A 25,151-nucleotide genomic window follows, 5' to 3' on the forward strand; every position below is an offset into this window, starting at 1 on the left:
ACTTATCAAGGGCTGGAACTCAATCAGTTCCCTTGCATAGTTAAGCTTTAGACATGAATATGGCAGATCTTGAATGAAGCAAACACTGGTTTTTACATAAGCTTACTTAGCGAAGCCTCAAGTACTAGGGAATGCATTCAATGTTTTGAAGCAAAATGTTCAATTGTATTCATTTTAAGTGGCTTGCATAAACATAGCTTATTACCCCAAATTAGATACATATGCACTTGGATGTCTGAACCATTTGCAAGGCAAAATGTAGATCTTTTTGCCTATATAATCTGTTTTCAGATTTTTCAAGTGAGTATTTGTAAGAGGCTCTTTGTTGGACCATGTTCAATCAATGCATTGAGCAAATTGTCAGTAGATTCTGGCGCTAAGTGGCATCCCATCTACTGGGGGGAGCAAGAACTAGGTGTGCAAAAGCAGCAAGAGAAACAATCTAATAAACTTATCTCAAAGTGTAACCACTGAAAGAAATCAGAGGCACAGACTAGCAATAGAAGCCGATTTGTGATCTGCTAAAAAAAAAACCCAATTAGCTCTCCAGGACTGACTAAACAGGATGTTTTTGCAAGTTTTGCAAATCACCTCTCAAATATTAAAAAGCCATATAGACATATATTGGTGTCATATTCTCGTTCTGGATCTTTGAGAAGAATCACAACTTTGTTCTAAATTGTTCTAAATTCACAAACACGGCAATAGAGTGTACTTTGAAATGCTGCAAGATTTCAGTGGGTAAGCCATATGAAAATGCATATTAAAACTCTGATGCCAAAAATACCTCCAAAGAATGTCAAACTCCCTTCAAAGAGAATTATTAATGCTGTCCATGCCCTTTGCCCCTTTGCTTTCATGCTCCTTTGCCCATCCTTCTCTTCTCTTGTCACAGGCTCTGAAATGACTTTTCTGATTCCTTTTCTAACCCCTTCCTCTGATCTTCTTTTAAACCCCAATTACCCTACCCTCATTTTTCCTCTCAGTTCTTTTTTACTCAAAATACAAACATGAACCGCAGCATGAAGTCTCTAACCTCTTTCTGTTTATTGTCAGGTTTCCAAATGCTTAGCTATTTAGCAATAAAAATCACCATTGGATAAGGTACAAAAAAAAAAAAGATTGAAGCAGGGGCTGGATGCAGCACTTCCAATGCCCATGTGAGTGTTTTCACAGCTTGAGAGTTCTTCTAGAACTTGTATATATTGTCCTACATCTTCTCTGGCTGTGCTGTGCCACAGTCACAGCAGGACAGCTGGCAGCTTCAGCCTGCTCCAGCACAGGTTGCACAATACCTCATCTGGACACCAGAGAAGATTACATCCAACACTACCTAGTCTGTACATATATGTAAGATGTTAGTGTGAGACCAAATGTCTCCCCTCAAGCAATTATGTCACAAATTAGTACAGTCTTGGCATCTTAGGAAGGTTTCTGGTGAATGCAGAAGACTGTTGTTCATTGAGCACAGGAGATGATAATGAAGACCTGGGAGACTACACTTTCTCATTTATTAAACTGACCATACAGATGCAAGCAGTAATGTGGTTCTAAGCCAGGTGAGTGCCTCTACTTCTCTGCTGTACAGAGTAAAATGCATTCCTTTTAAATAATCTTCAGCAGTCTCCTAGGTCAACAGTGTTGAAATTCAATTTTACCCCACAGCCCTTTCATGAATCTAAATAGGCAAATACTCAATGATGTAGACACATTAAGGAATGAAACACGACATTTTTCCCTTCCTTCATGTCAGCTCTACTAATCTTACTTACTTATAACATGGCAATTTCTATACTTCTCCAGTTAAATGTCCACTTTGTCCATTGCCATTTTGTTCAGCACCAAGTGCCTCAGAAAACAAACATGAGGAAAATCCCATAGCAGAGGAAGAGAGATCAGAGGAAAAAATGCTCATTACCCTCTCCATTTAAAGGTACAAATGTTGATAGCATTATACTGCATCGTACTTACATTAACGGTACACATTCATGTTATCCAATCAAAAAACTTTCCAAACATTATTAAAACTATTATAGATTTATGCATTCAAGGATATCTTGTAGATGTTATTTGCAGAATTCAAACACCTGTTATGTATATTTTTCCTGTTAGAAATTAACTGCTATGTCTAATTATCTTTTTAAAGACCAAGATGTCTATAGTATTTTTCAGCATACTCTTCACTTCTTTAAAAGAAAAAAAACCTAATATGCATTCTTTCTTTGTGAAGTAATTGTCACATGCTTATCCATGTTTATGAAGCTTCCATGTCCTTCCATTTTTTCTACTCCATCCATTTTGAGACAGAACACTGGGCTCACTTGTAACAAATACATACCATTTCTGGCTGCAATGGCATTAACACATTAATTCTGATCCGGTTTCCTGCAGAGCAGCAAGGCAAAATCAGTTCTAGGGATTAAAACATTCCTTTTCTGTGTTGGTAGCATTTTATGCCTATTTGCAATTGGCTCTGTGGATTTTCAATATTGACCCTTTGTGAGAATGGAAACTGCACATATGTAAGACAGCAAGATGTATGTTCCACTGACTTTATGGTAGAAAAAAATTTTGAAAGTTCATCTAACCTCATTCTTTGTACAGCATGAGCCAACAGTGTTGCCCATGGACTTTTTAATCTAGTCCACACCATGTGAATGAATTCATTACACCATGGTGCTGTTACAAAACACCCAATCTTTAGCTATAAACTCCCAGGTGAAGATGATTCAATGTCAATACTTCTATCTTATACTCAGTTTGAACTTAGACCACATCAAATTGCAGAACTTTTATCTTGTAACACTTCTGCTTGCTGCTTTCAGAAGCTTTGTAATTACCATTCTTCACATTTAACTTCATATTCATGTAGTTTTTTGGTCTGGGACGTAGATGCATCTGTCATTACAAACGGCCTAATTTGAAACAAAGAATTGTGAGAGTGAAGCCACTTCCCTCTAGGAAGGCTCAGCTACAACAAGACACCCAGGGCCTTAAGCGGTTGGGTCTTGGCTAACTCCAAATGACTAATTCCCAACTCTGAGCATCTCTACCAGCATTTAACCACATTCACAATAGGAAAAGTTTATTCTTATATTTAAGTGAAAATTTTGTTTTTTCAGCTGATGTCTCCCTCCCTTTCACTGCAGATCATTGAGAAGAGTCTGGCTCCATCCTCCTTACTCTCTTCCATCATATATTGAATACACAAAAATAAAGTCACCCCTCCCCCCTCCCTGCAATGTCTTCCATCTCAGGGCTAAATAATCAGTCTCTACTTGTATCATAAGGGCTGCAGCCTTCTTCAGCATCTTTGTGTCCCTTCTCTGGCCTTTCTTTACTACACCTATTTTCTCTCTTATCCTGGGCAGCCCAAACCTGGACACAACACCCCAGGTGTGCTCTCACCCAGGCTGAGTAGGAAGGAAGGATCGCTTCTGTTGGCCCAGGGTACTGTTGGCTCATGTTCCACTGCATTTTCCAGTGTCTTTACTGGAAAGGTGCTTTCCAGCCAAACAGACCTTGTGCTCTTTGGGGAACTGCTTGGGATTTATTTCTCCTCAAGGTCAGGACTTAGTATTTACCTTTGCCTAGCTTTAGGAGGCCCAAACCCATTTCCTTCCAGACTGAGGAACAGCATTAGTGACTGGCTACCACAATCCTCTAAGCCTATCCATTCAGCCCAATCTGAATCACTTCAGTGGTCCCTTGCCCAGCCACTTTATTAGTTTAACAATGAGGGTGCTCTGGGAGACAGTGTTAAATATTTGCTTAAGTCAAGAAAAATAACACTCTATCCTCATCTACCCACCCAGATATCTCACTAAAGACAGCTATAAATCAGGTTGGTCAGGCAGGATTTCTCTTTCATAAATCAACAGTGACTGCTTCTAATCACATTCTTGCTCTTTGTATGTTTGGAAATGGCTCCCTAGAGGATGTATTGCAGCATCCCCCACAGACTGAGGTAAAGGTGGCAAGGAGGCATTTCCCCAAATTCTTCTGTCACATCTCCTGAATGCAGCCATGACATTTCCTTTCTTCCAATCCTCAAAAACTGCTCGCAATCAACATCATCCTCCAAAAGTAACTGAGAGTGGCCTCATGATGATATGGACCTGTTCCCTTAATCCTCAGGAACACAACTTGTCAGTTGGCTGAACCTGATGTATTCAATTACTTTAGAGGTCTGGAATTTTTGAATGGAAGTTTTTCCAGTAAAGACTAAGGTGAAGAAGACACAGAGCACCTTAGCCTTCTCCATCTACCACCTGAGAAATGAAATGTATTATCTACAACCATCATCCCAATCTTCAGCCTTGGTCTGTAAATACATGCCAGGGACCACACTCTTCAGGGTCTGAGCAGTCAGATCTCTCTTGATCAGAAGTTAGGGCCCTACTTCATGCCACTGGAGCTGCAGAACAGTTCCATGCTTTTAAGAATAAGAGGAATCAATTCCAAAATGCAGCTATACCAAAAAATCTGGCTGGGCTGTGCATAAAAAGTGATTGCCCATCCTCTCTTTTCAGACAACTCAAAACCTTTGGATTTATGATTCCATGACTATCTTCTCAGGGCAGGGAGCTCCTTCAGTTTTGTCTGTATATAAATATATATGTATGCTGCTTGGCAAGTAGCATAATTTTTGTATTCTCTAGAGTAATCTGAGAATCTCTCTTGCTGCTGCCAAACAGCAGTAGCTTTCTCTCCTCATGTCTAGGTGATATTTTCACATTGTCACTGAGTGTTAAATTTCACTTATATTTGCTTAAATTAAATATGTTTAAGGTTAACCCTTTTTTAAGTGGCTTATTTAATTTGTTTGAACAGATTTGGTTTATTTTGAGTTGCTAAAAACTAATTAAGTTTCTGTTATCTCCAGAGTGCAATCTCCCATGAGTTCTCTCTGTTAATACTCCTGCTTCCTGTCTCTCACTGCTTGAGTGTTACAAGTAACAGTAGGAAAGGACAAATTTCAGATGAAACTGTGCTTGGGAAGAGAAGGGTTTGGTGGATAGTTTTTTATGAAGACGGAATATATTCTTTGAAAGTATAAACATATCAATGAAGGAGAAAAATACATTTGATAGAATATTAAAATATATTTTAATATATTTAAAATCCAGATAAATATCTTCTGAATGAGCTTTTTCCTGATATTTGGAATGCTTCCTTTCTCACAGTCATTTGCATTCAACCTATTCTATAAAGTTGTTCAGAAATCATCTCAAGTAGTGCACATGGCAAGCAGAGCTCACTTTCCAGTTTTATACTTGAAAATCAAAAAGGAGTTCTTGGTTTGCCTTTCAGTATTTTGAGATACAAAATAAATAGCTGCAAAAATAAAACAGGATTTCTTAAGGCTTTTCAACCTTTCAGCTCATCACACTGCGAACAAATCCAGATGCAGCCACACAGAACAGACGGTTTCAGTTCACTCAAAATCAAAAGAAAGAAGATTCAAAAACATCAACATCCGTCACCAGCGTCAATCAGGCCAGCACATCTCGACTAGAAGGATTGCAGTCAGAGAACCATCGCTTGAGAATGAAAATTACAGAGGTATTGTTTACTGTATATACTGCCTGGGAACTTCATTTTTCATTGCTTTTTGCTGCATTTCTGCAATTGGCTTAAATGCTGACTACTTTTTAGAGAAAAGGAGTTAACTTACCCATAGAAGTAATAGGAAAGAGACAATTTATATGGATTTCTAACTAGTACAGCAAATACATAGCAGGTGTGGCAAAATGAAAATGTGCCTTAGCAAAATGGAATTAAACTTTCCCCATTTATTTGTGACAGGCCAATTACCCTGCTGTTTCACATGGACATGCGGAGCTCCGCAGTTCCAAAAGTGTAACCTTTACAAGCAAGTGTAACAAGATCCACAGCCCCGTGGGCACTCAAAGGCTTTGTTCCTGTTTGTGGTTGAGTTCTGAGGCTGCTCTTGCTGTTATTTCTCAGCCTCTCTGAGAGTTTGCTCAAAAACTTGCTAGACGGATTTTTACATCTTCCATGAAGCAGAATTAAATATTTTCTTAAGGTAGAAAAATACCTCTGTGAACATGTGAGCTGACTTTTTTGGCACAAAGATGGTGGTGGTTTCTTCAGTACCTACTGAGGGAAAGGCTGAGTACCTGAATTCTGTTAGAGCTATAGCATGTACATTTATAGTTATGTCTATCCTTGCTCAGTACACCTGAAATGATGACAAACCAGTCTTGAAGATTGCCCAGTTTTTGAGACAAGGTAACCATAACTGATCATGTCATAAAGAAATTAACCTGTTCTTGCCCAGTCTGTATTCTTACACCTTGAAGAAAAACTATTTTATTGCCAGTTATTTCTTTACCCAGATCTTAAATGATGACAATTACCTAGGTAACTAAAAGATATTTACTCAGGCTACCAAAGAATCCAAAAGTAAAAGTTATCTCTGCCTTGTTAGAGAAATTTAGTTCAGCTTTGCTAGGTCCTTTTCATGTGAGAGCCTTAAAATTTTTAATGAAGGCCTAGCTGCCTGCTGGCAATTTTTGTTCTTTTACTCTTCTGTAGTTTTTTCTACTAAGCCTTCTAACACAAGATCTCAGCCTGTACCTCGCAAGGTTCATGATGGTGAGCACAGGTAAGGCTGATCAGAGCAGCCCCATTAGTGCTTGCAGGGCCCTGTCTATTTCTTTTGGACTTTGCTCTAAATAGATTAAATTCCCAGAACCAGTGGGTCCAAATCAGTTTCATTGTCAAGGGGATTTGGAACATGCCCTGCCATGGCTAGCAGCTACATCACATCTAGTTTGAGTTGCTATGCTGAGTTCTGTAAGGAATAACGTAAAGTTAAATTCAGGACCTTTAAAATTCAGTTAAGCTGTTAGTGAGTGAGATGTACTCTGGACATCACAACTGTTCACAAAGAGGATTAGGAAGCTTGTTTCTTGTTATTTTCTATTGGGGAAGTAGAGGCAAGTTAGCCTTTGAGGAGAGCACACTGTGCTCTGCTCAGTGCTAAAAGTGCATTCCTGGTAGAGCTGACTGCAGGCACGCACATGACTGGACATGACACAGTTCCCTTATATTCTCCTGTATGTTCAATAATTTCATGGATGAAATGGATATAGCTATGTATGCCACAATTTTACATGTGGATAATAAATAGTTGAGAGGTTTTCAGACTGGGCTTTCTTATGTTCATATCTTTCTCATTTGTCAGTACACCTATTTTTGCTTCTACTGCCAGCTACTAAAGCTTATTCCTCTCCTACACCCTGTGTACAATATCATAGTTGAACGCAATTTGTGACTTGTAGCATTATTTTTAGAGATAGTGTAGCAGTGCTGTAAGAAAAGTGTATTTGTCTCAGTGTAGTAATTTCATTACCACCTGTCTTCCAGTCTAATTATAGAAAGGTGTGCTTCAGTGCAGACACCTGAAGCAAGGACTCTTGAATTTTGAAGGATTTGTACTCTCTTTGTTTTGCAGCTGGACAAAGACTTGGAAGAGGTCACAATGCAGCTTCAGGACACTCCTGAGAAAACAACATACATTAAGCAGAACCACTATCAGGACCTTAATGACATTCTTAGTATACGGAACTTCACGGATGGCAAAGGTGAGTGTTAGTAAAATCCATTAGTAGCACAAAGGTGAGTGTTAGTAAAATCCATTAATAGCTTAACATGCCAAACCTTTGAATAGCAATCTCACTGAATTGGTTTCAGAGCACTCAGACCGTGGTAAGACACTTTAAATATTTTGGTTGAATTACCTAGAGTATGAAGATTCGCATAATAAGGTACATGGTACCCACTGAGTATTTACTTCTGTATATATGTCTTCCACTGTAGTACACATGGTGAAGTGGGAAATTTTTAGAAGTCTACTTGTGTTCAGAGGTCAAGTTTTTTGTGCTGCATGGAGAGAGGAAAGTCACAGAATTTTAAGCCCAGTCTAATTTGTGCCTGCCTGACTAGGATGCTGAAATCCTGCTTTTGGACACTGCTATCAAGCACGTAAAAGAGAAGCATGTAAATATTTCAGTGCTGATTTGGATTCTAAATGCAGAATTGAAGCCACTCATGTATGAAAATTCTTCCCTGGGAAGTGATAAAAAAGGATTTAATGACAACTGTAATATTCCTAAGTTGTTTCTTCTGTGTCTCTTGCACTGCTCCCTGAAGAAATACATGCAAGAGAATTGCTTCCATTAGAGCCATTTTGCTTTTTGGGAAGCAATAAAATCTGGTGCACAGTGCAATAAAAGTGGAAGCCAGGACACCCACCTTCCATATCTGACTCTAGAATGGATCTACTTTGTGACTTCTGGCAAATAGCTTTGTACAGCTGACTATTACTACAGTGTATGAAAAAACATTTGTTCTGTGTTCAGAATTTGTATATTTGCATGTTTGTTACACTGCAAGGTGCAGGCTTCCTATTGATGTGGCACCATAGGTTTGATTAAATGGGACAGAAGTTACTGCTATGAATAAATTTGAAGAATAATTTTAGAACAACAGCAACAGAGTTCACATATCTTGAAGTATATTGAAATTTTGGTTGGATAAGGTTACTTTTTCTTGTGCCTATTGTTTTAGCCCGGGTGTACACTGGGTTGTATAACTTGTGGCAAAAAGAGGAAAAAAAGAGAGTTCCCAGTGTCCTTTTAAAAAGTAAAAAAAAAAAAAAAAAAAAAAAAAAAACAGAAGAGGGGAAAGGAGGAAAAGGAAAACGTAAATAGCTGCTGGAGGCGTGTGATTATTGGGCTGAGATCAGGAGCAAGAACTAACATCAGTGAGTGGGATGAAGCAGTTTGAAAGGAACACATAGAATGTTCCTCTCATGTCAGATGCTCTGGGAAAAATGATAAATCATGAATAATATTTCTAGCAGAAAAGATATATTGCATTGTGCCAAATACCCATCTGAGTTTGGGTATGAGAAACAAAAAATTGTTCTCAAGAAATACACTGGGTATAAATTTAGGATGGATGCTTCCTGCAGCAAGATGCACTCCATTAGCAGTAGGAGGCTGGCAAAGAAATCAAGGATAAAATATAACCTTTCTGCACTTACTTGTGGCTATGTCTACAAAAGACATTGATGCCTAACTGCTGCTTTAAGCAACAGCATCCAAGATTGTCTTTGTTCCTAATTTTCTCCCAGTACAGCTTTTACATTTCTGCTGTGAGGTGTATATTTAAAATCATCTGTAAGCATGGAGTCTTAATGTCCAGAGTAGCTTGAAACTATGTATTATTGGGATTTATAGGGTAGATACTCTGCAGACTGAAGTTGCTGGACACAATTTTCTCAGTGAACCTACCACATAAAGCTCCACACAAAAGGTGGGACAGGTGGAGAAAGATGCTTTCCCTTGTCCAAATTTATGTGGAAAGATTAGAGCATCTGTTCACCTGTGAATGAGGAAGACCTAGATCCCAATTTGCAGAAGGTGTTTAAAGCTTGGTCCCATACCTGGTGGCAAATACTTCATGCATGAATATTATAGTGTTTCTTGATTCTGACACAAGTGACATTAAATATTCATACTTGCACGCTCTGAGCCACTGTGATCAGCAACCCTTGCTAGCCTTTTTCTGTCCCTCCAATTCCATTTCTTCTTCCTCTTATCTTTCCACATTTCCCCGTCCCTTATCTAAGTCTGACTCTCCTGTCTGTTTCTCTCACTGCACCCATTCCCAATAGTCAACCCATGTGCTTAATATAAATTTGCCATTCCAATCAAAATAACAAGGCTTTGGAGAATCCATGCTGCTGAGTCACTGCTGCTTCTGTGCAGATTCAAACAGACATCACTTAAATGGTACTTAAAAAATTCTTGCCCTTACGGCTACAGGAATGCTAACTCTGAATGACATGTCTATGCTTTCTGTAGCTGTGCATTTCATGAGCTTTCAGTAAAGGAAAGTACAGAAACTTGAAATTATGCATCCCTGGTGGTACTTGAGTGGAGCTTCAGAATTGTAAATAATCTATTAGCGTGACCTAGAAGTGACCATCTCTCTCATCCCCACTGTGCAACTGGGGAAGCCAGTCCAATATTGGTTTAATGGTGATGATGAGGTTTGTGCCTTCCTTGATCTTGTGAAAATGTGAGCTGGGAGAGAGGGAATAGGACAGTGAAGAGAGAGGCTCAAAATAGCAGCTGACTTGGAACTTAAAATCATAGCAGATAATTTGCCACGTTCACTTTGTTGTTCACTTCTATGTGAATTGTTCTTATAAAACACCTTGCTGGTCTGGAGGAGCTCACACAGAGAATGCCATGTAGTGTAAACCCATTGCTATTGCTTACACAAACTCAGGGCACTGCTCGTCACAGAACAGACCATAACAGGGGATTTAGGCAATGCATCTCGAACAAGCCCTGATCAAACTTTAATGTCATAGTACACTTCAGTAGGCTTCTGATCTGTAAAAATTGCCCAGAGTTAAAAATCCTAATTCCTATAGCCAAGTGCCAAAGGAGGCTATTTGATTCATCTCTTCCTTCCCCATCACTCTCATTTACATAAAAATACAGATTTAAGACACAAAAGTGAAATTACTTTAAACAAAATAAGTAGATACAGCTGTGAACTCCTGTATCTGCCTGACCTCAGGCAGTGTTTTATAACTTTGGGATTCCTGGTTAGCTATTAACAGCAACAGCTCCTGGTGTATCCCAAGAGCTCTTTGCTGGCACAGGGACTCCTTTACAGCACATTTCAGTGCATCTCACTTAAAGAGAGATATTATCAGAGACACTCAACTCTTGTTCACAAATGCATAATGTCCCTGAGACATCTACAGCAATTGACTATGTAAGAAAAGCAATTAGGAAAATGTGATTTGTGGTTTATGGCTTGATTGCCTTCTTTTAAAGCAGGCTTTTTAGCTGCACTGCCGCATAGCTTTGTGTGGTCAAGCAGTTTTCAGCCTGCTCCACGGACTGTGGCTCTGATACTTCAAATGGCTTCCCCGGCTGAATTTAAAAGGACATCCCCTTAACTTCGTTTCCTGCATTCCTCAGATGACTTTGAGGCTGGTGACCTCAGCTCTGTGCACAGGGCAACATTAACTTCTCCTGTGGCATTTATGGGATCTGGTGGCCTTGCTGGAGTGGCAGAGCCGCATTATAGCCTGGGTTTGAAGCAGGGATGGGGTGTGGGGGAGGCCAGTGCTTGGCTCACCACTCCAATGGACAGAGCCATTCAGCAATAAGAGTCAGGCTTGGAGGCATGGCTGTGTTTGCCAGGCTAACCTTTGGAAAAAGAAGGACAAGTGCATCAACTGTGATGTTGTGCAAAGGAAGGGGCGGGGGCGGGGGGGGGGGGGGGGGGCGCTAGATAATTTTTGCTACACTTGGAATCACACTATACGTTAAATTATTTCCATGTGACATAATTCACAAAAATCATGGGTTGAAAGAGTTTCATATAAAGCAAAGCTGAGAAGAAATCCTGCAGAAAATCTCCCTCTATTTCTACCTTGGCTAGTACATTTCAGAGAAGCATATTAGGGAAATAAAAGGACTGACAGCCATTCTATGGGATGTACAGAAGAAGCAAGAGACAGGCTTGCCACAGTCCCCTCTTACGAGCCAACTCTTTTTGCAGGTTCTCTGTCTGCAGGAGCCCTTCTTGCTCAGAAAATCTTGTTTGTTTTAAGACAGAAAACAGTCTTTACTCATTGCTGTGAATGGGCTGGGAGCATTCATTTACATGTCAGCGATGCCTACATACTGTCACTTGTCACCCCACTCCAATGTTTCCTGGTGTTAGTTTTTCCCCATGTAAAAGCATCTCAAAGAAAATCAGATTTCAAAGGCATGTTGCTCACAAATGCAAAGCAAAGCAGAGTTCATCTGTGGTAGATGGGGGAAATATTATACATATAAAGTTCATGTGATTCAAGCAGTAAGCTTGAGATTGAAAAATAGATTTAAAGGTAAGGGCTTTCAGAAATAACTCCTTTAAATGGGTGCTAGTTTGAAGCAAGGATATAGTTCCTTTCTTCACTGAGATATAGAGATATGTATGTTAGCTTCTGTGAAGCCTAACAAATGGATTCAATCCTGAAATTGGAGCTTGTTTCTATTTCAACAGGGAGACTAACCTGTCTGAGGATCAGTACCCGCCCTTTCTTGCACAGAGGTGGATCTGTAGTAAAGGGATTTTTTTCTGATTTAAAGTAGTATAAATCAGAGCAGAATCTTGCTAGTTTGTTGGGGTTTTTATGTTGTTTTTTTGTAATTTTCTTCTCAAAACACAGCTATGAGAGGCTATGATTCAGGTTGCCTATGCAGTGTGCTTACTTCAGGAGAACTTTTTTTCTGATTACCCAGCAGACGATGTTATCATTTTAATTTTTCCTTTCCGTTTACTTTCTTAACACTCCATTCGCATGAAAAACAGAGACTGGCTAGTCGTGTTTCACAGTCCAAACAACAGAACTGGGAAAAATTACAGCAGGTTTTCAAAATATGCCTCTAGTTTTAAAGTTTCCTGAGCTCTTTAGTAAATCAGCAAAAAGTTATCTCTGCCAGATCTTATAAGTCCTTATTAAACCACACTTTCTTCTTTATGGAGCATAATATATGCTTTCCAGCAAAGAGAAACAACAGTAGAATTGGAAGATATTGGATGAAGAGTAGTTCTGTCCTCCAGTTCGAAGCCTTCAGAGGAGAATTGCCGCTAAAGCGTAATGATGAAGATGTTCAATAAAGCTGCAGTATACAAACAGCAACAAAACAAGCCTGTAGTTAAAAAAGTAGATATGTTTTCTAACCTCTTGGAAGAAACTGAAGCATCATCAGTCACCTGGTGCTTTCTGCCTGCAGCTGAATGAGGGTTGTTAATATGCATGGCACATTTAAACCTGCCCAGGTAGTTTTGGCAGCGAGAGGTTGCAGAGTGATTATAGGTCATCCCTGGCAGAGGGAGAGGAGAGGAGAGGAGAGGAGAGGAGAGGAGAGGAGAGGAGAGGAGAGGAGAGGAGAGGAGAGGAGAGGAGAGGAGAGGAGAGGAGAGGAGAGGAGAGGAGAGGAGAGGAGAGGAGAGGAGAGGAGAGGAGAGGAGAGGAGAGGAGAGGAGAGGAGAGGAGAGGAGAGGAGAGGAGAGGAGAGGAGAGGAGAGGAGAGGAGAGGAGAGGAGAGGAGAGGAGAGGAGAGGCGAGGCGAGGCGAGGCGAGGCGAGGCGAGGCGAGGCGAGGCGAGGCGAGGCGAGGAGAGGCGAGGCGAGGCGAGGCGAGGCGAGGCGAGGAGAGGAGAGGAGAGGAGAGGAGAGGAGAGGAGAGGAGAGGAGAGGAGAGGAGAGGAGAGGAGAGGAGAGGAGAGGAGAGGAGAGGAGAGGAGAGGAGAGGAGAGGAGAGGAGAGGAGAGGAGAGGAGAGGAGAGGAGAGGAGAGGAGAGGAGAGGAGAGGAGAGGAGAGGAGAGGAGAGGAGAGGAGAGGAGAGGAGAGGAGAGGAGAGGAGAGGAGAGGAGAGGAGAGGAGAGAGACCTGGCTGAGCCCCACGGCAGCCTGCATCAGGTGTGCTCTTGCTACTCAGAGCTCTGTAAATGGAAGCTGTTTCTTTGCTCCAGGTAGGCAAAGATTCCAAGTTAAAGCCTTCTGGCTCTCACCAACCTCTGGCAGCAAGCTTTGTTTATAATGAGCCCATGGCTGAGTGCTCTGAGAGGCCCTTGAGATGTATTTGTCTTTTCTCCCAACAGCTTTCTGAGTGGGAAGTGCTCAGGCATCACTTATCCAGACTTATGAGTTCCAGTTTGAAGTCTACAAAGGTGAAAATTATTTAGAAGGTGCTTCTGGCTAATGTAATTTCAATTTAAAAGGTAGTTACATCATAAGGTACAACTTACTGGGTAGAATCTGCAGTGGCCAACAGCACCCTGAGAATGAAGGGTGTTTTCCAGCCTGCATTCTTAATGGACAGAGGAAGAGAAGATGGGAAAGTATCAAAAAAACTACTACACTTTCCAGGTGAAACTGGGAAATCAAATGTTTACCACTACTTTCAGTTGTTCACATATATGAAGCTAGTTTTCCAAATCCTTAAGTTTTTTAAGTGCATATGGCAATAGCATCTTTTCTTTAGGCTCCAGCTCCCAGAAGCATATGACTAAGTGAGAATTTTGCTCTTCATTATTTAAATGAAAGGTAAATGAAAAATAAAGATATTCTAGTTTCCATAGCTGCAAAATAAAAACCTAACAACTTCTCTGAAAATGCTTAACAAATAAGAATTACCCTTTTTTATATATATTTGAAAGAAGCTCATGAAAAAGGAAAAATAAAGTTACAATTTTATATGCATTTAGTCTGTATTTTATAGATATACAGTAAAACTATCATTTGGTAGCCTTGTATGCAGAAATTTATTCAGTGTATTAAGGGCAAGTCATCTGCAAGAGTGGTAGAAACGAGTCTATTAGGAATAACACACCGTGATATATGGGCAGTTGGTGTTGAGAGGTGAGTAGGAAGAGAATATATGATTTCTGCTCTACTCTAAACTAAATCCCCCACCTTTTTGACAAGGACCACCTCCTTCTCTCTCTCTCTCTCTCACAGCACATCTGAAAGCAGATGAAACTCCTTTAGTGTGTACAACACAGATAATTCTATTAAATAACATACTCACAAAGAGCAACACCTGTATTTTCCAATCATTTGATGAATAATTATATCTTTAGTGGCTTTGTAAAATTTTAAAATGCTTATCTTCGCCAAAGGAGTTGGAACCCTAAAATAATTAAATCTTACAGCTTTTTCATTCCCTAATTACAAGGGTTACTCAAATTTTTACTTTGGTCTATATCAAAAAGTCAGCAGTTTCCATTGTCAGCTTAAATCAGCTCAGGACTAAACTTTGGTTTTAATCAGGGTGTTCTTTTCTACATGTCTGTTTATAGACATCACAAGACTTCAATGCAAATGTCAAACTTGATATACAAAGAAATGCAATGCACAGAAAATAAAAACTGAACTCTTGTGACAGCAAATGCCACACCAGCAAACTTCAGGCTTCCCTGAGATGATAGACCTCACTGCTTGTCTTAGCCACTGTCAGATTTGACTCTTTGCTGTACTGTCTTCACATCTAAACCACCAGGGAATCCTGCTGTCTCTTGATTTTGAACACTCTTCTTGCTACAACTGAATTCCTTAGCTCTCTTCTACTGACATTTTCTTGCCCCAACTGAAGCAGCTTCATGTGTTCACCTCCTTTCTCACCCAGATCCTTCTCTTCAATGCAACATAAGTGAAAAATCTTGTCTCCTCTTCCGAGTTGCAGTGATCCCCCTGTCTGCATATTATTGCCTCCTCACCTACACACTCAGTTGTTGCTTGCTTGTTAGGTTCTTCGCAGCATGAAGTGAATGCTTTCAAATAATGCCAGGGATGACCTTGATGGGAGGGCAATTATGGATGTTGGAGTTTGGCCTCAGAACACGTATGCTTCCAGCTTCTTTCCTCAGTTTGTTTCTGCTGCTTGATTTGTCGCCTCAGTGCCTGTTGATAACATTTATTCCTAGCATGCTGGAAACGGAGCATTATTTGGGGCTTCCAAACACGATTACAAGAGAAAAGCTTAACACTTCAAAATGTATGAGCTTTCATGCCATTTTCCCTTTTTCTTTACTCTTTTCCTGCTTTTCCCCCTTGTACCCAATTTTATGTTAAAATCCTCCAGTACCCTCTTCAAGAATTTACCTCGGACTCCTTTTCCATGCTGACTCGATGCCTGTGGCAATCACTGCTCCTCTGTTTGTGTGGCAAACAACTGCTGGTGATGGATTTGGAGCTCTCTGTAATTATTTATGAAAACTGTGAACTGCCCTCATTATTCAGATGCTTTCTGTATGATTTTATTTGGCTTACCACAGAAAGAGACTTTGAAAAAGCAAGCAGGAACAGAAAGGATCTTCTTAAAATGGCTGTGTTCACCCATTTTTCTCAGGGAGAATGGTGCCGTGGGCTTCAGCACAGCTAGCCAGGAACTCCCTGGACACCCAGGGGAACCAAGAACTATGATCTGTTTTGTTATCACCGTGTAGAAAAGAAAAAAAGTATAAAGACATTATTAGTTGTCCTTGCTGCAGACAACCTATGGACCAGTGCAACTTCTATGAATCATGTTTCCATGCTAAAAATGATGGCAGTAGCAGATAGTCAAATGACAGCACTTAATTGCCTGTGTGATCGTAAGAGTATCAAGGGTTTATACATCAATGAGATTATAGTTTTTCTAGGAAGAGTCTTAAGAAGGAGAGTTTATGAAAAGGTTACAATTTCTAACTGCAAGAACAGTATAGTTACATTATTTTTTCACATAGCCTGAGACTAGATGAGAGAGAGCATGATGTCACTTTTGTCACTTTTCTGTTTCTTCATGGTGGTTCCTGTGGAGGAGCACATCATCCAAAACATAAGAGTACCAAACTCTCAGAGCAAAACTTGAGACTATATTGGAATATAGGTAGCATGAGTTTACTTTGTGGCATTATGGATATCTGAAAAAAGTTAAAATGAAACTATTTTTAAATGGTCACTTGGTCACAGTCAAGTAAAATTTAATGTGTTGCCCATCCAGATGGTGAGAAAGCCATTTTGAAAAATCATCTTGATCAAAATCCACCAGCACAGTGGGGCTCATCAGACCCTTCCAGAACAAGCAAAGATCCCATAGAAGACATCAACTCTCCAGAACAGTAAGTATACATCGTTACCTTCCTGACAAAATGTTAATTTAAATTATTACATTTCATCAAAGCCTGTATTTCCCTTCCATGCATTTTTTTTTTATGGAAAGACCTTCACTGTAATCCCCTTTCAGCCAGCCCAGGCTACAGAGAGAGCCTGGAACATCAGCAGCAGGGAATGCGAATAGCACTTCCTGAAGCACCAGTAGGCAGCAACGTTGTACTGTGGTGCCTCCCTGCCACCAGCTCACCACCCCAATGGAACTTAAAGGATATCAGGGGCTTCAGATCCTAAGGTGCCCCAAAGGCAAATGAACATCCTTCTTTTCTCTTGCTGGAAACCTCCATAGCATGATGTCCAAAGTTTCTGTAGAGAGTTACAGGATGAGCTGTGCCCAACCACCAGTGCATGGAGGAAAGAAGAGGATGTACATATGTGCACAAATGTCTTATGACTCTTGTCAAAAGTCCAAGTCCTTCCACACACTAACCAGAGGGGTTCAGAGCTCACATAGACATTTTGTTCTTTTACATTCTTGAGCTAGATGAGAAATAAAATATGTCCTGAGAGCTTTTCAACGTTGCCATAGCAGCTGGACCTGAGTTTTGGCACAGGAAAGCCTGCACTAAGTAGTTTCCCTTAGAAACAATGCTGCAGCTACAAGGAGAGGATGGTACAAAACACTGGCTAGATTTGCACAGGGGAAAGAGTCTTCTGGTGTCATCTTTTCTCCCTAGGAAACTATACAATAAACTCATGTCCTACCCTCCACTAGCTGAGCAGGATCTGCCATGGGCCAGAGCTCAGGGAAGCGCCGGGATCTGCCGTTTCCCCACGGCAGCCTGGTTACATGAGCATCACTTCATCAGTGTCTGAGCTAATAGCTGTCAGACTCTTGGGCAATTTAAAAGCTTATTTAAAAACAGAATAAGTTAAACAGATTACTAGAATGAGTCACGTTACATCAGCAACAGCAACCCTGATTGCAGATAGTAGCTACTGTCTTGTACTACCTGGAGCAAGAAAACACGTGGATTTCTAAATTTGTGCTTGCATTCAAAGAAAAAACCCAACCCAAACCTGCAAAGAAGCTAATTCACACACACATATGCACCAAAAAGAAATCCCACAGTAGATGAAATATCTTGTAATTTCATATAAGCAGGGGTTTTGCTGAGAGAGCTCTCATGATTTCATGGGGTCAGCAGAGTGCCTTAATGCATAGCCTTTAAAGGCCTGTGGTTTTTTTTCATCACCATTTGTCAGAAATAATGTAGTGTGAATGCAGCCCCATCCACATGTGGCCCACTTACATTAAGAAAGATACTAAGAAAAACACAGACACACAGATAATCCAAATGTCTAGATACAGATTTAAGACAGACAAAAATAAACATATTTGGTGCTGACAGAATTTCCTCTAGGCTAGTGTTAACTGATGAGAAGACTGAGATTTCCTAAAGGTTCTGGAGAGTGGAATCTGTATGAATCTGGACAGTGTCTGACATTTATGGAAAGCAATTAATAGTCTTGCTAAATCTATACAGTGTCGTTCAGTACTTGCACAGCTGTGACTGTGCCAGGACCAAGGGCTAATGTCTTTCCTGAGAAAGAGTTGGCAGTTTGGGTACCAGAGCCACACTCCCCAGACACAGTGGATCTGCCAGGGAGGAGAAGTATAACTGTCTTCAGGACTTCCCTCTTTTTGACAAGAGACTGCCTCTCTCCAAAGTCTGTACCCTTTAAGATATCCTTCTGCACCTCTGGGCTTGTTTTCCAACTTGTCTGGCAGCCCTTATGTCTTTTGATGGTTGCTAAATGTATAATTAAAAAAAAAAAAAGAAAAAAAACCCTAAGTTAAAGGTAAGCTGTAGTTGTGTCTTTCTCATTTTACTTCATACATAGGGTATCTGACAGGTAGTCACACAGTCTGAGAAACTTATTTCTTATTCAAGAACACAAATCTCAAGGACATTAGTCTGAAAAAGATTTCCTTTTGGTCATAAACCTGTGAAAAGAGGATGTCAAGTCAACCGTTTTCCTGCAGATATTTTAACTCTTTAATGGCTGTGGGGAAAAAAGTCATGCCAGCTTCCTGTGCTTGGCTGGACTCATGAGAACTGGCATCTTCTGGTATGAAAGCTCTTACAGAGTTCAGAAAAGAGCAGATTTGGGAATTTTTTTCGTTCTTTCTTACCACTAGTGCTACATTTGACTCATTGTAAGATTCCTTATTCTACAGTTGTGCACAAAGTAAAGGCACAACAGTACACACACACATCAGGCAGTAGTGCAGGAAGTTGGTTCACATTTGTTGATGGGGTGATGTTTACATTGTCTCAATCAGAATGTGGAAAACTATTTTTTTGTGCTTGGATCAGATTTAGAAACCTGCATCTAAGGAAAATGCACTCTGTATGACTTAGAGCATGAATATAGACAATTCTCAGTTCCCTTGGCAGTTCCTGCTGGGCAGGACCCAGTAGGTTTTCCACACTGCCATGCAAAATTTTCCATACCCAGTCAGACCATCTGATGAGAGGAGCAAAAAGTGGGTGCTGACTGCTTTCTTTCCTGTTTACACTGTCTACACAGTATAAATTAACACCTCCTATAGCAGGCAAAGCAGTGCCAGTGCACAGCCACAAGCCCTGCACTTTGATTTCACATTTTTCAGCATACTCCCCAGCACAGCTGTATCCATTTGTACTCTCCCAGGTAATGCTCAGCAACAATCCTGGGGGATGCTTAGCTGTATGGATAAACACTGTACCATGCCAGCTCATCTCAGGTCCAGAGAACAGCCTGAACCACTTTAAAATAGATATAATTCTTTTCCCAGTAGGATGAATTGTCTCTCAGGCAAAGTCATCTGCTTTGATGAGTATCAAACTGTGCATATTTCCTGATGGGCAGTCCTGCTTATCTAAAGATCACATCAGTCAGCTTATCTGCATGATGGCCACGTTCAGTGGTTTATCTTCTGTGACCCTTAAACACATCCATCCATGCACTTTCATGCCTGCATGTTGTCCCTTCTCATCAGTGACCTACATCCAGCAGGTCATTAGTTTTTGGCACCATCAAAATTTATTCCATTCTCATTTTAACAGCAATAATATGTAAGAGTCTTCCAGATCTCAAAATAGAGGTGGTGACAGATTTCTGTGGGACCCCACTAAAATCTGTGATCCTAATAGAATATTTCTATATGCAGGGTTTTGTGTAACCTTCAAAGCATAACTTCAAAGCATAGCTGGAGCCAGTTATGGTAATTGAAGTAACAAAAAGCTCTCATTCAAAAAAGTTGGTTGTGACTGGATTATTGCATTGCAGCCATAGGCATCAGCAAGAACAGGCTTTTGTTACTTGCTTTCTTCACTGAGAGTGGTTTATCTATGATCTATCTATGATCTTCCTCAAATTTGTCATTCAAATAAGGTGGGTTTAGAATGGTCCACTTGCTAGTAGAATATCTAGCTTTACTGTAGTCTCTTAGAGCTTCTCCAGCTTCCCTACATTTGCTGCTGAATTAACTGAAATAATCCCTAAGTGCTTAGGCACAGTTTACACACTCCCACAGATCTGCAGATGTTTGACTGTTGCGGCAATTTGTTTCAATCCCCCCAGTTATCAATGGATCTTATTAGTGGTTTTCTATAACAAAACCAAAATATATTTCAAATGCCTTCACCCCACCCCCCCAGTGGTACTGTCCATTCCCATGTGCATTGCATTGTATTCCTGTGTACATTGACGCTGGAAGTCAAAGTTTTACCTGATTTTGTTTCTCTAATAAATGGTATTTCTGTATGGAGCTGAGGACACTTGCCCTGACACAGATTCCACACACAGAGCACTCACTCATCAAGATTCTGCTTTGCATCTCTTTCAGTGGTTGTGTGTGATTCTAGACCCACTATTACCAACCATTACCTCTCCAAAGTACTTGACCATATATACACTTCCACATATATATCTATAAAACATGGACAACTTAAAACAAATTCCTAGAGTCATATAATGGTTTGGGATGGAAGGGATCTTTAAAGGTCAATTGATCCAATGAGCAGAGACAATTTCATGTAGATCAGGTTGCTCAAATCCCCATCCAGTTTAGCCTTGAATGTCTCTGGGGATGGAGGATCTGAGCCACCTGTGGCAGTGTTTCACCACCCTCATCATAAAAATTCATTACTTTTATGTAGTCTAAACCTACTCTCTTTTATTTACAACACAGCATACTCTCACTCCATGCCCTTGTAAAAAGTCCCTCTCCAGCCTTCTTGTAAGCCACCTATAGGTAGCAGAAGGCAGCTTTAAGGTTCCCTGGAGCTTTCTCTTCTCCAAGATGAAAAACACCAGCTCTCTCTTCTGTTTTCATAGAAGACATCCCCCAGCCCTCTGATTTTCCTTGTGGCCTTCTTCTGGACTCACTCCAGCAGGTCCACATTCTTCTTATGAGAAGAGATGAATGCACTATCCCAGCTGGGGTCTCACCAGAGCAGAGCAGTGGGGCAGCATCACTTCCCTCATGCTGCTGGCCACACTGCTTTTTGTTACAACCCAGGATATGATTAACTTTCTGCGCTGCAAGTGCAAATTTCCAGGTCATATCCAGCTTTTCATCCACCATCAACCCCAGCTCCCACTTGGCAGGGCTGCTCTTGATTCCTTCATCCTCCAGCCTGTATAGATACCAAGGGTTCCCCCCAAAGCATTGTCAAAATGTGGTAGGAGTGGAAGAAGGGAAAATCACTGATATTGGAGGGAAAAAAAACCTGAATAGAGTGAGGGAAGGCGCAAAATTTACTTTCACTTCGGGCAAAAATACCAGGTTTGTTTGGATTTTGCTATTCATTTTGTTTTGTTTCGTGTTTTGCTCTAAGAGTTATCTCTACAATCTTAATTGTGTGCAAGTCTCCAGGCTACAGTTCTCTGCCCAATTCCAGGAATCAGGTTTTCAAGTGAAAGTAAACTTTTAAGTACAGCTAAAGCAAAATTTGCCACCCACTGCAGCCACTGTTGGCATAGCTAAATAAACATGCTTTGTCCATGGTATGGCTAACACTGAAATGGATGAAAAAAATCCTATTCACTTGATTATGCAACTGGATTCTCTTGGAGTAGCTTCAAAAAGCCCTTTAATGAGAAGTCTATAACAGTTGAACAAAGTAAGCATTTCCACTGGTGGGAAAATAAGTGCGGGCAATTCTGCATTTGAGCCCTCAACAAGAGACAGAATGACAATCCACAGCATCAGGCTCATAAGGATTCAGCACAGGGAAACAGCGAGCCATGCACCCTCTGCATTCCCTGGGAACAAGGCATGACTTCATTGATAGCACCAGGAAGAGCCCAGCACAGTAGCAAAGTAACAATGAATGGATTTTGTTTAGTTCCAGGAATGCAATGCCAGCACTAGAATGATCATCACTGAGGACTAACATTGTGTGAAACTTTAAAATGAGTTTGAGGGGGAGAAACAATGAGAAAGACTTTCCTGGGTAGGCAGACAACAGCTACTTCTACTACACCTCTGTATAAACAAGCCAAAGTTTGTAGTGAAGAAACTAAAGAGAAGAACACTACATTTCTTCCTGTTTGAGTTTAAAAGCTATACCGCTTAGTCTCCAAGCAGTGCAATGGATGCCTTAGTATCTGTCTTTGCTACCTAACACAAAGCAAAAAAGCAATTAAATGTCATTTGAACCAAAATTGCTGTCCAAAGGCTAGCTTTCAGACAAACACCTTTTATAAAGGCCTTTCTGTACACTGGCATCATATCAGATAACAGGCAAACATAAATTAAAACTCCATTATACTGATACAATGCTTTCTATGGGCATTTTTATTCTGAAATCCAAAAGCCAGCCTTCAGTTCATCTCAGGCACTTTGACATCTGTCTTCTTCTCTTTAGAAAGTGCCTCTGTGTTTCAAGGATGAACGTCTCCAAATACAAAGCCATCCTGATGATAAAATGACTGAAAAGATCTTTTACACTTGCAAACCTCAACAGGATTTTGATTTTTTGAAAGGTGCTAGTATATCCATAGCACAGGAATAGTACAGCCATTTTCTCATGGCACCATCCTCTCCAAGAAAAGGGCCTAGATGGGATGCCTGTGAGCATGATTTAGTATTCATTTAAAGAAAGAATTATACTAATTATCAATATGTCAATCCACCTGGAAAAATGGATATAGAAAGTTGGGTTCTGGAACACTGAATTTTAGTATGTGTTTCGGTCAGGACTGCTTTTAGAGTGCCAGCTCCTCAGTCCCATAGCACTGACAGAACTCAAAAGCATCTATCACCTCAAAAGCACAGACCCAAACTTTAAAGAGGAATTTCTTAGAAGAGGAAAAAGCCATCAGTCCCAAAACCCTCCCACCATGCACCTGTGTTTGCTTTAGCTGGAGTTGCAGAAATGTCATCCTTAATACTGACATCCTTGTGCTAAGCAATGCATGGCTTGAAACTCAGTCTGTGACCTCATGCATGTCTACACAGCTGGGCAGGGCTCTGCAGGCAGTAGATCGCTTTGCAAGGGGTGGGGGGTCACCCTCTTTGCAAACTTAAGGCTTTCCCTTTTCTTGGTATCAGCAGTCTAACAATTAACCTGAATGTGGCTGGGAATTTCAGAGGGTTGTGGGATGCTGAGAAAGCACACTTAGTTTCCTTTGTCATGTCTAACCTGTCAGAAAAATTCCCCAAGGGGAAAACAACATCATGGTGGCACAGTTCAGCATCAGCAAGCACAATGCTCTTGGCATTAACCCTGTCAGGCACAGCAGCCAGCACAGAGAGCTCCCTCACAGCTGGGAGCCTGGGAGCACATCAGCCATGAGATGTATTCCATGTGATGTATTCCATCCTTGGCTAACGTTCCTCTCCCCATCTCTCCCGCAGCATACAGCGCCGGCTGTCCTTGCAGCTGCCCATCCTTCATCACGCCTACCTGCCGTCCATAGGAGGAGTTGATGCCAGCTGTGCCAGCCCCTGTGTAAGCCCCAGTGCCAGTCCTCGGCACAGACACGTGCCACCCTCCTTCCGAGTGATGGTTTCAGGGCTGTAGGAGGGGGAGATCAGTGCTTCCTGAACTGCTTTTAAGTACTCAATGACTGGACTAAACATCTGACCTAGAACTCTGCTACAAACATGTAACATTGGCTCTTTACTGCAGAGGAACTTCTGCTGAGGCCCTCGTCACAGGAGTGCCCACGTAACTTGTGTGAAAAAGCAAAGGAGGACACAAACAGTTTGATCTGTAGCCTTATTCATGGAGTTTTTATTTCTTCACCTAGAAGTCACTGAAAAATGTTTCTTCCAAAATTTCTACTAGCAACAAGGAGGCTGGGATATATGGATCTTGCAAAAAAGACACTAGGAAAAAAAAAACAAAAAAACACTCAAATGTCACTGAGCTTTATGTGGCTGCTGAGAACATGCAATCCTATACTGTATCCATGTAAGGAATATGTAGTGGTCGAGCTATACCATCTTGGAATAGATACACTCATTTTTGCAAGAGTTGTGTTAATTCGCTGGAAACATTCTGCACTGGTTAGTCTTGCTCTTTTTCATTTCAGGGATGATGTTTAGTAGGAAAGAAGAATTGTGAGAAATGATTCCTTGGGTGTCATTGGGACTCTGCAGTGTTGTGAGCAGGGTCACCTTTACCTTGCAGCTGTATGTGTAACCCAAGCAGAGTCTGAACTCCAGCTCTGAGTTGCCACCAGCTGGAGAGCTGCTGACTGCAAGCAGAGCACTTCATCCTTCTCCAGGGCAATGGCAGTGACTGCTGACCATCTGCAGCTTCATTTTTAGCAAAGTTTCTGCACCTATTTCAGCATAAACACCACCAACCATCACACACTAAACTGTCTGAAAAAGTCCTAGGGCTGATAACTCAGGAAACTGAGGACAGATGGGTAGTAAAGTCTTAATGCCACAGGATGAATTGTTTTTCCTAGTTTGTTTGAATTGTATCATACATAATTACAATAAAATTGAGTGGACTTGCGGGGGAGGGATTAGGGCACAGCACTTTGCTGCTGCGGGTGAAGCCTGCAGGGCACGTAGATGTGAATATAACACTATGTTTGCTTCGTACCTGCGTACGTGTGACAGTTGTAGTGGATAGGAGAGGACAAATCCAATATACCAATAGAATATTTTACCTGAATCCTGAAAGGACTGTGAAAAAACAATGGATTTTATACTTTAGCTCCTTTCCCTGAACCAAAGTAATTAGGGGGAACGATAGAGGTGTGCCATCTGGACCAACTCTGGAGACAAACCCTCAGGCATAGGTGAGACACACACGCAGCTTCTTTTTCCAAGGGACTGGAAACGTATCCTCTCACTGCCAGGGCTGTTTGCTAAAAGTAAGGGGTGGGAAAAACTACATGAAGCACCGACTGGGCTCTCAGTTTTCTT

General features: G+C 41.0%; 1 protein-coding gene across 1 annotated transcript in view; it reads left to right on the top strand.

Moving 5' to 3' along the window:
* The window catches only part of GABBR2 (gamma-aminobutyric acid type B receptor subunit 2), a 457,122-nt gene extending 433,335 nt beyond the window's left edge, over positions 1-23,787 (top strand). The window contains exons 16-19 of the mRNA XM_062500339.1: positions 5,383-5,565; positions 7,484-7,613; positions 16,599-16,716; positions 23,622-23,787. Of these exons, the coding sequence (XP_062356323.1) occupies positions 5,383-5,565; positions 7,484-7,613; positions 16,599-16,716; positions 23,622-23,787 (597 nt within the window). The remainder of the gene's footprint in view (positions 1-5,382; positions 5,566-7,483; positions 7,614-16,598; positions 16,717-23,621) is intronic.
* Positions 23,788-25,151: the final 1,364 nt, after the last annotated feature.

This window comes from Cinclus cinclus, chromosome 1 (genome assembly GCF_963662255.1).
Source record: "Cinclus cinclus chromosome 1, bCinCin1.1, whole genome shotgun sequence".
NCBI classification, from domain to species: Eukaryota; Metazoa; Chordata; class Aves; order Passeriformes; family Cinclidae; genus Cinclus; species Cinclus cinclus.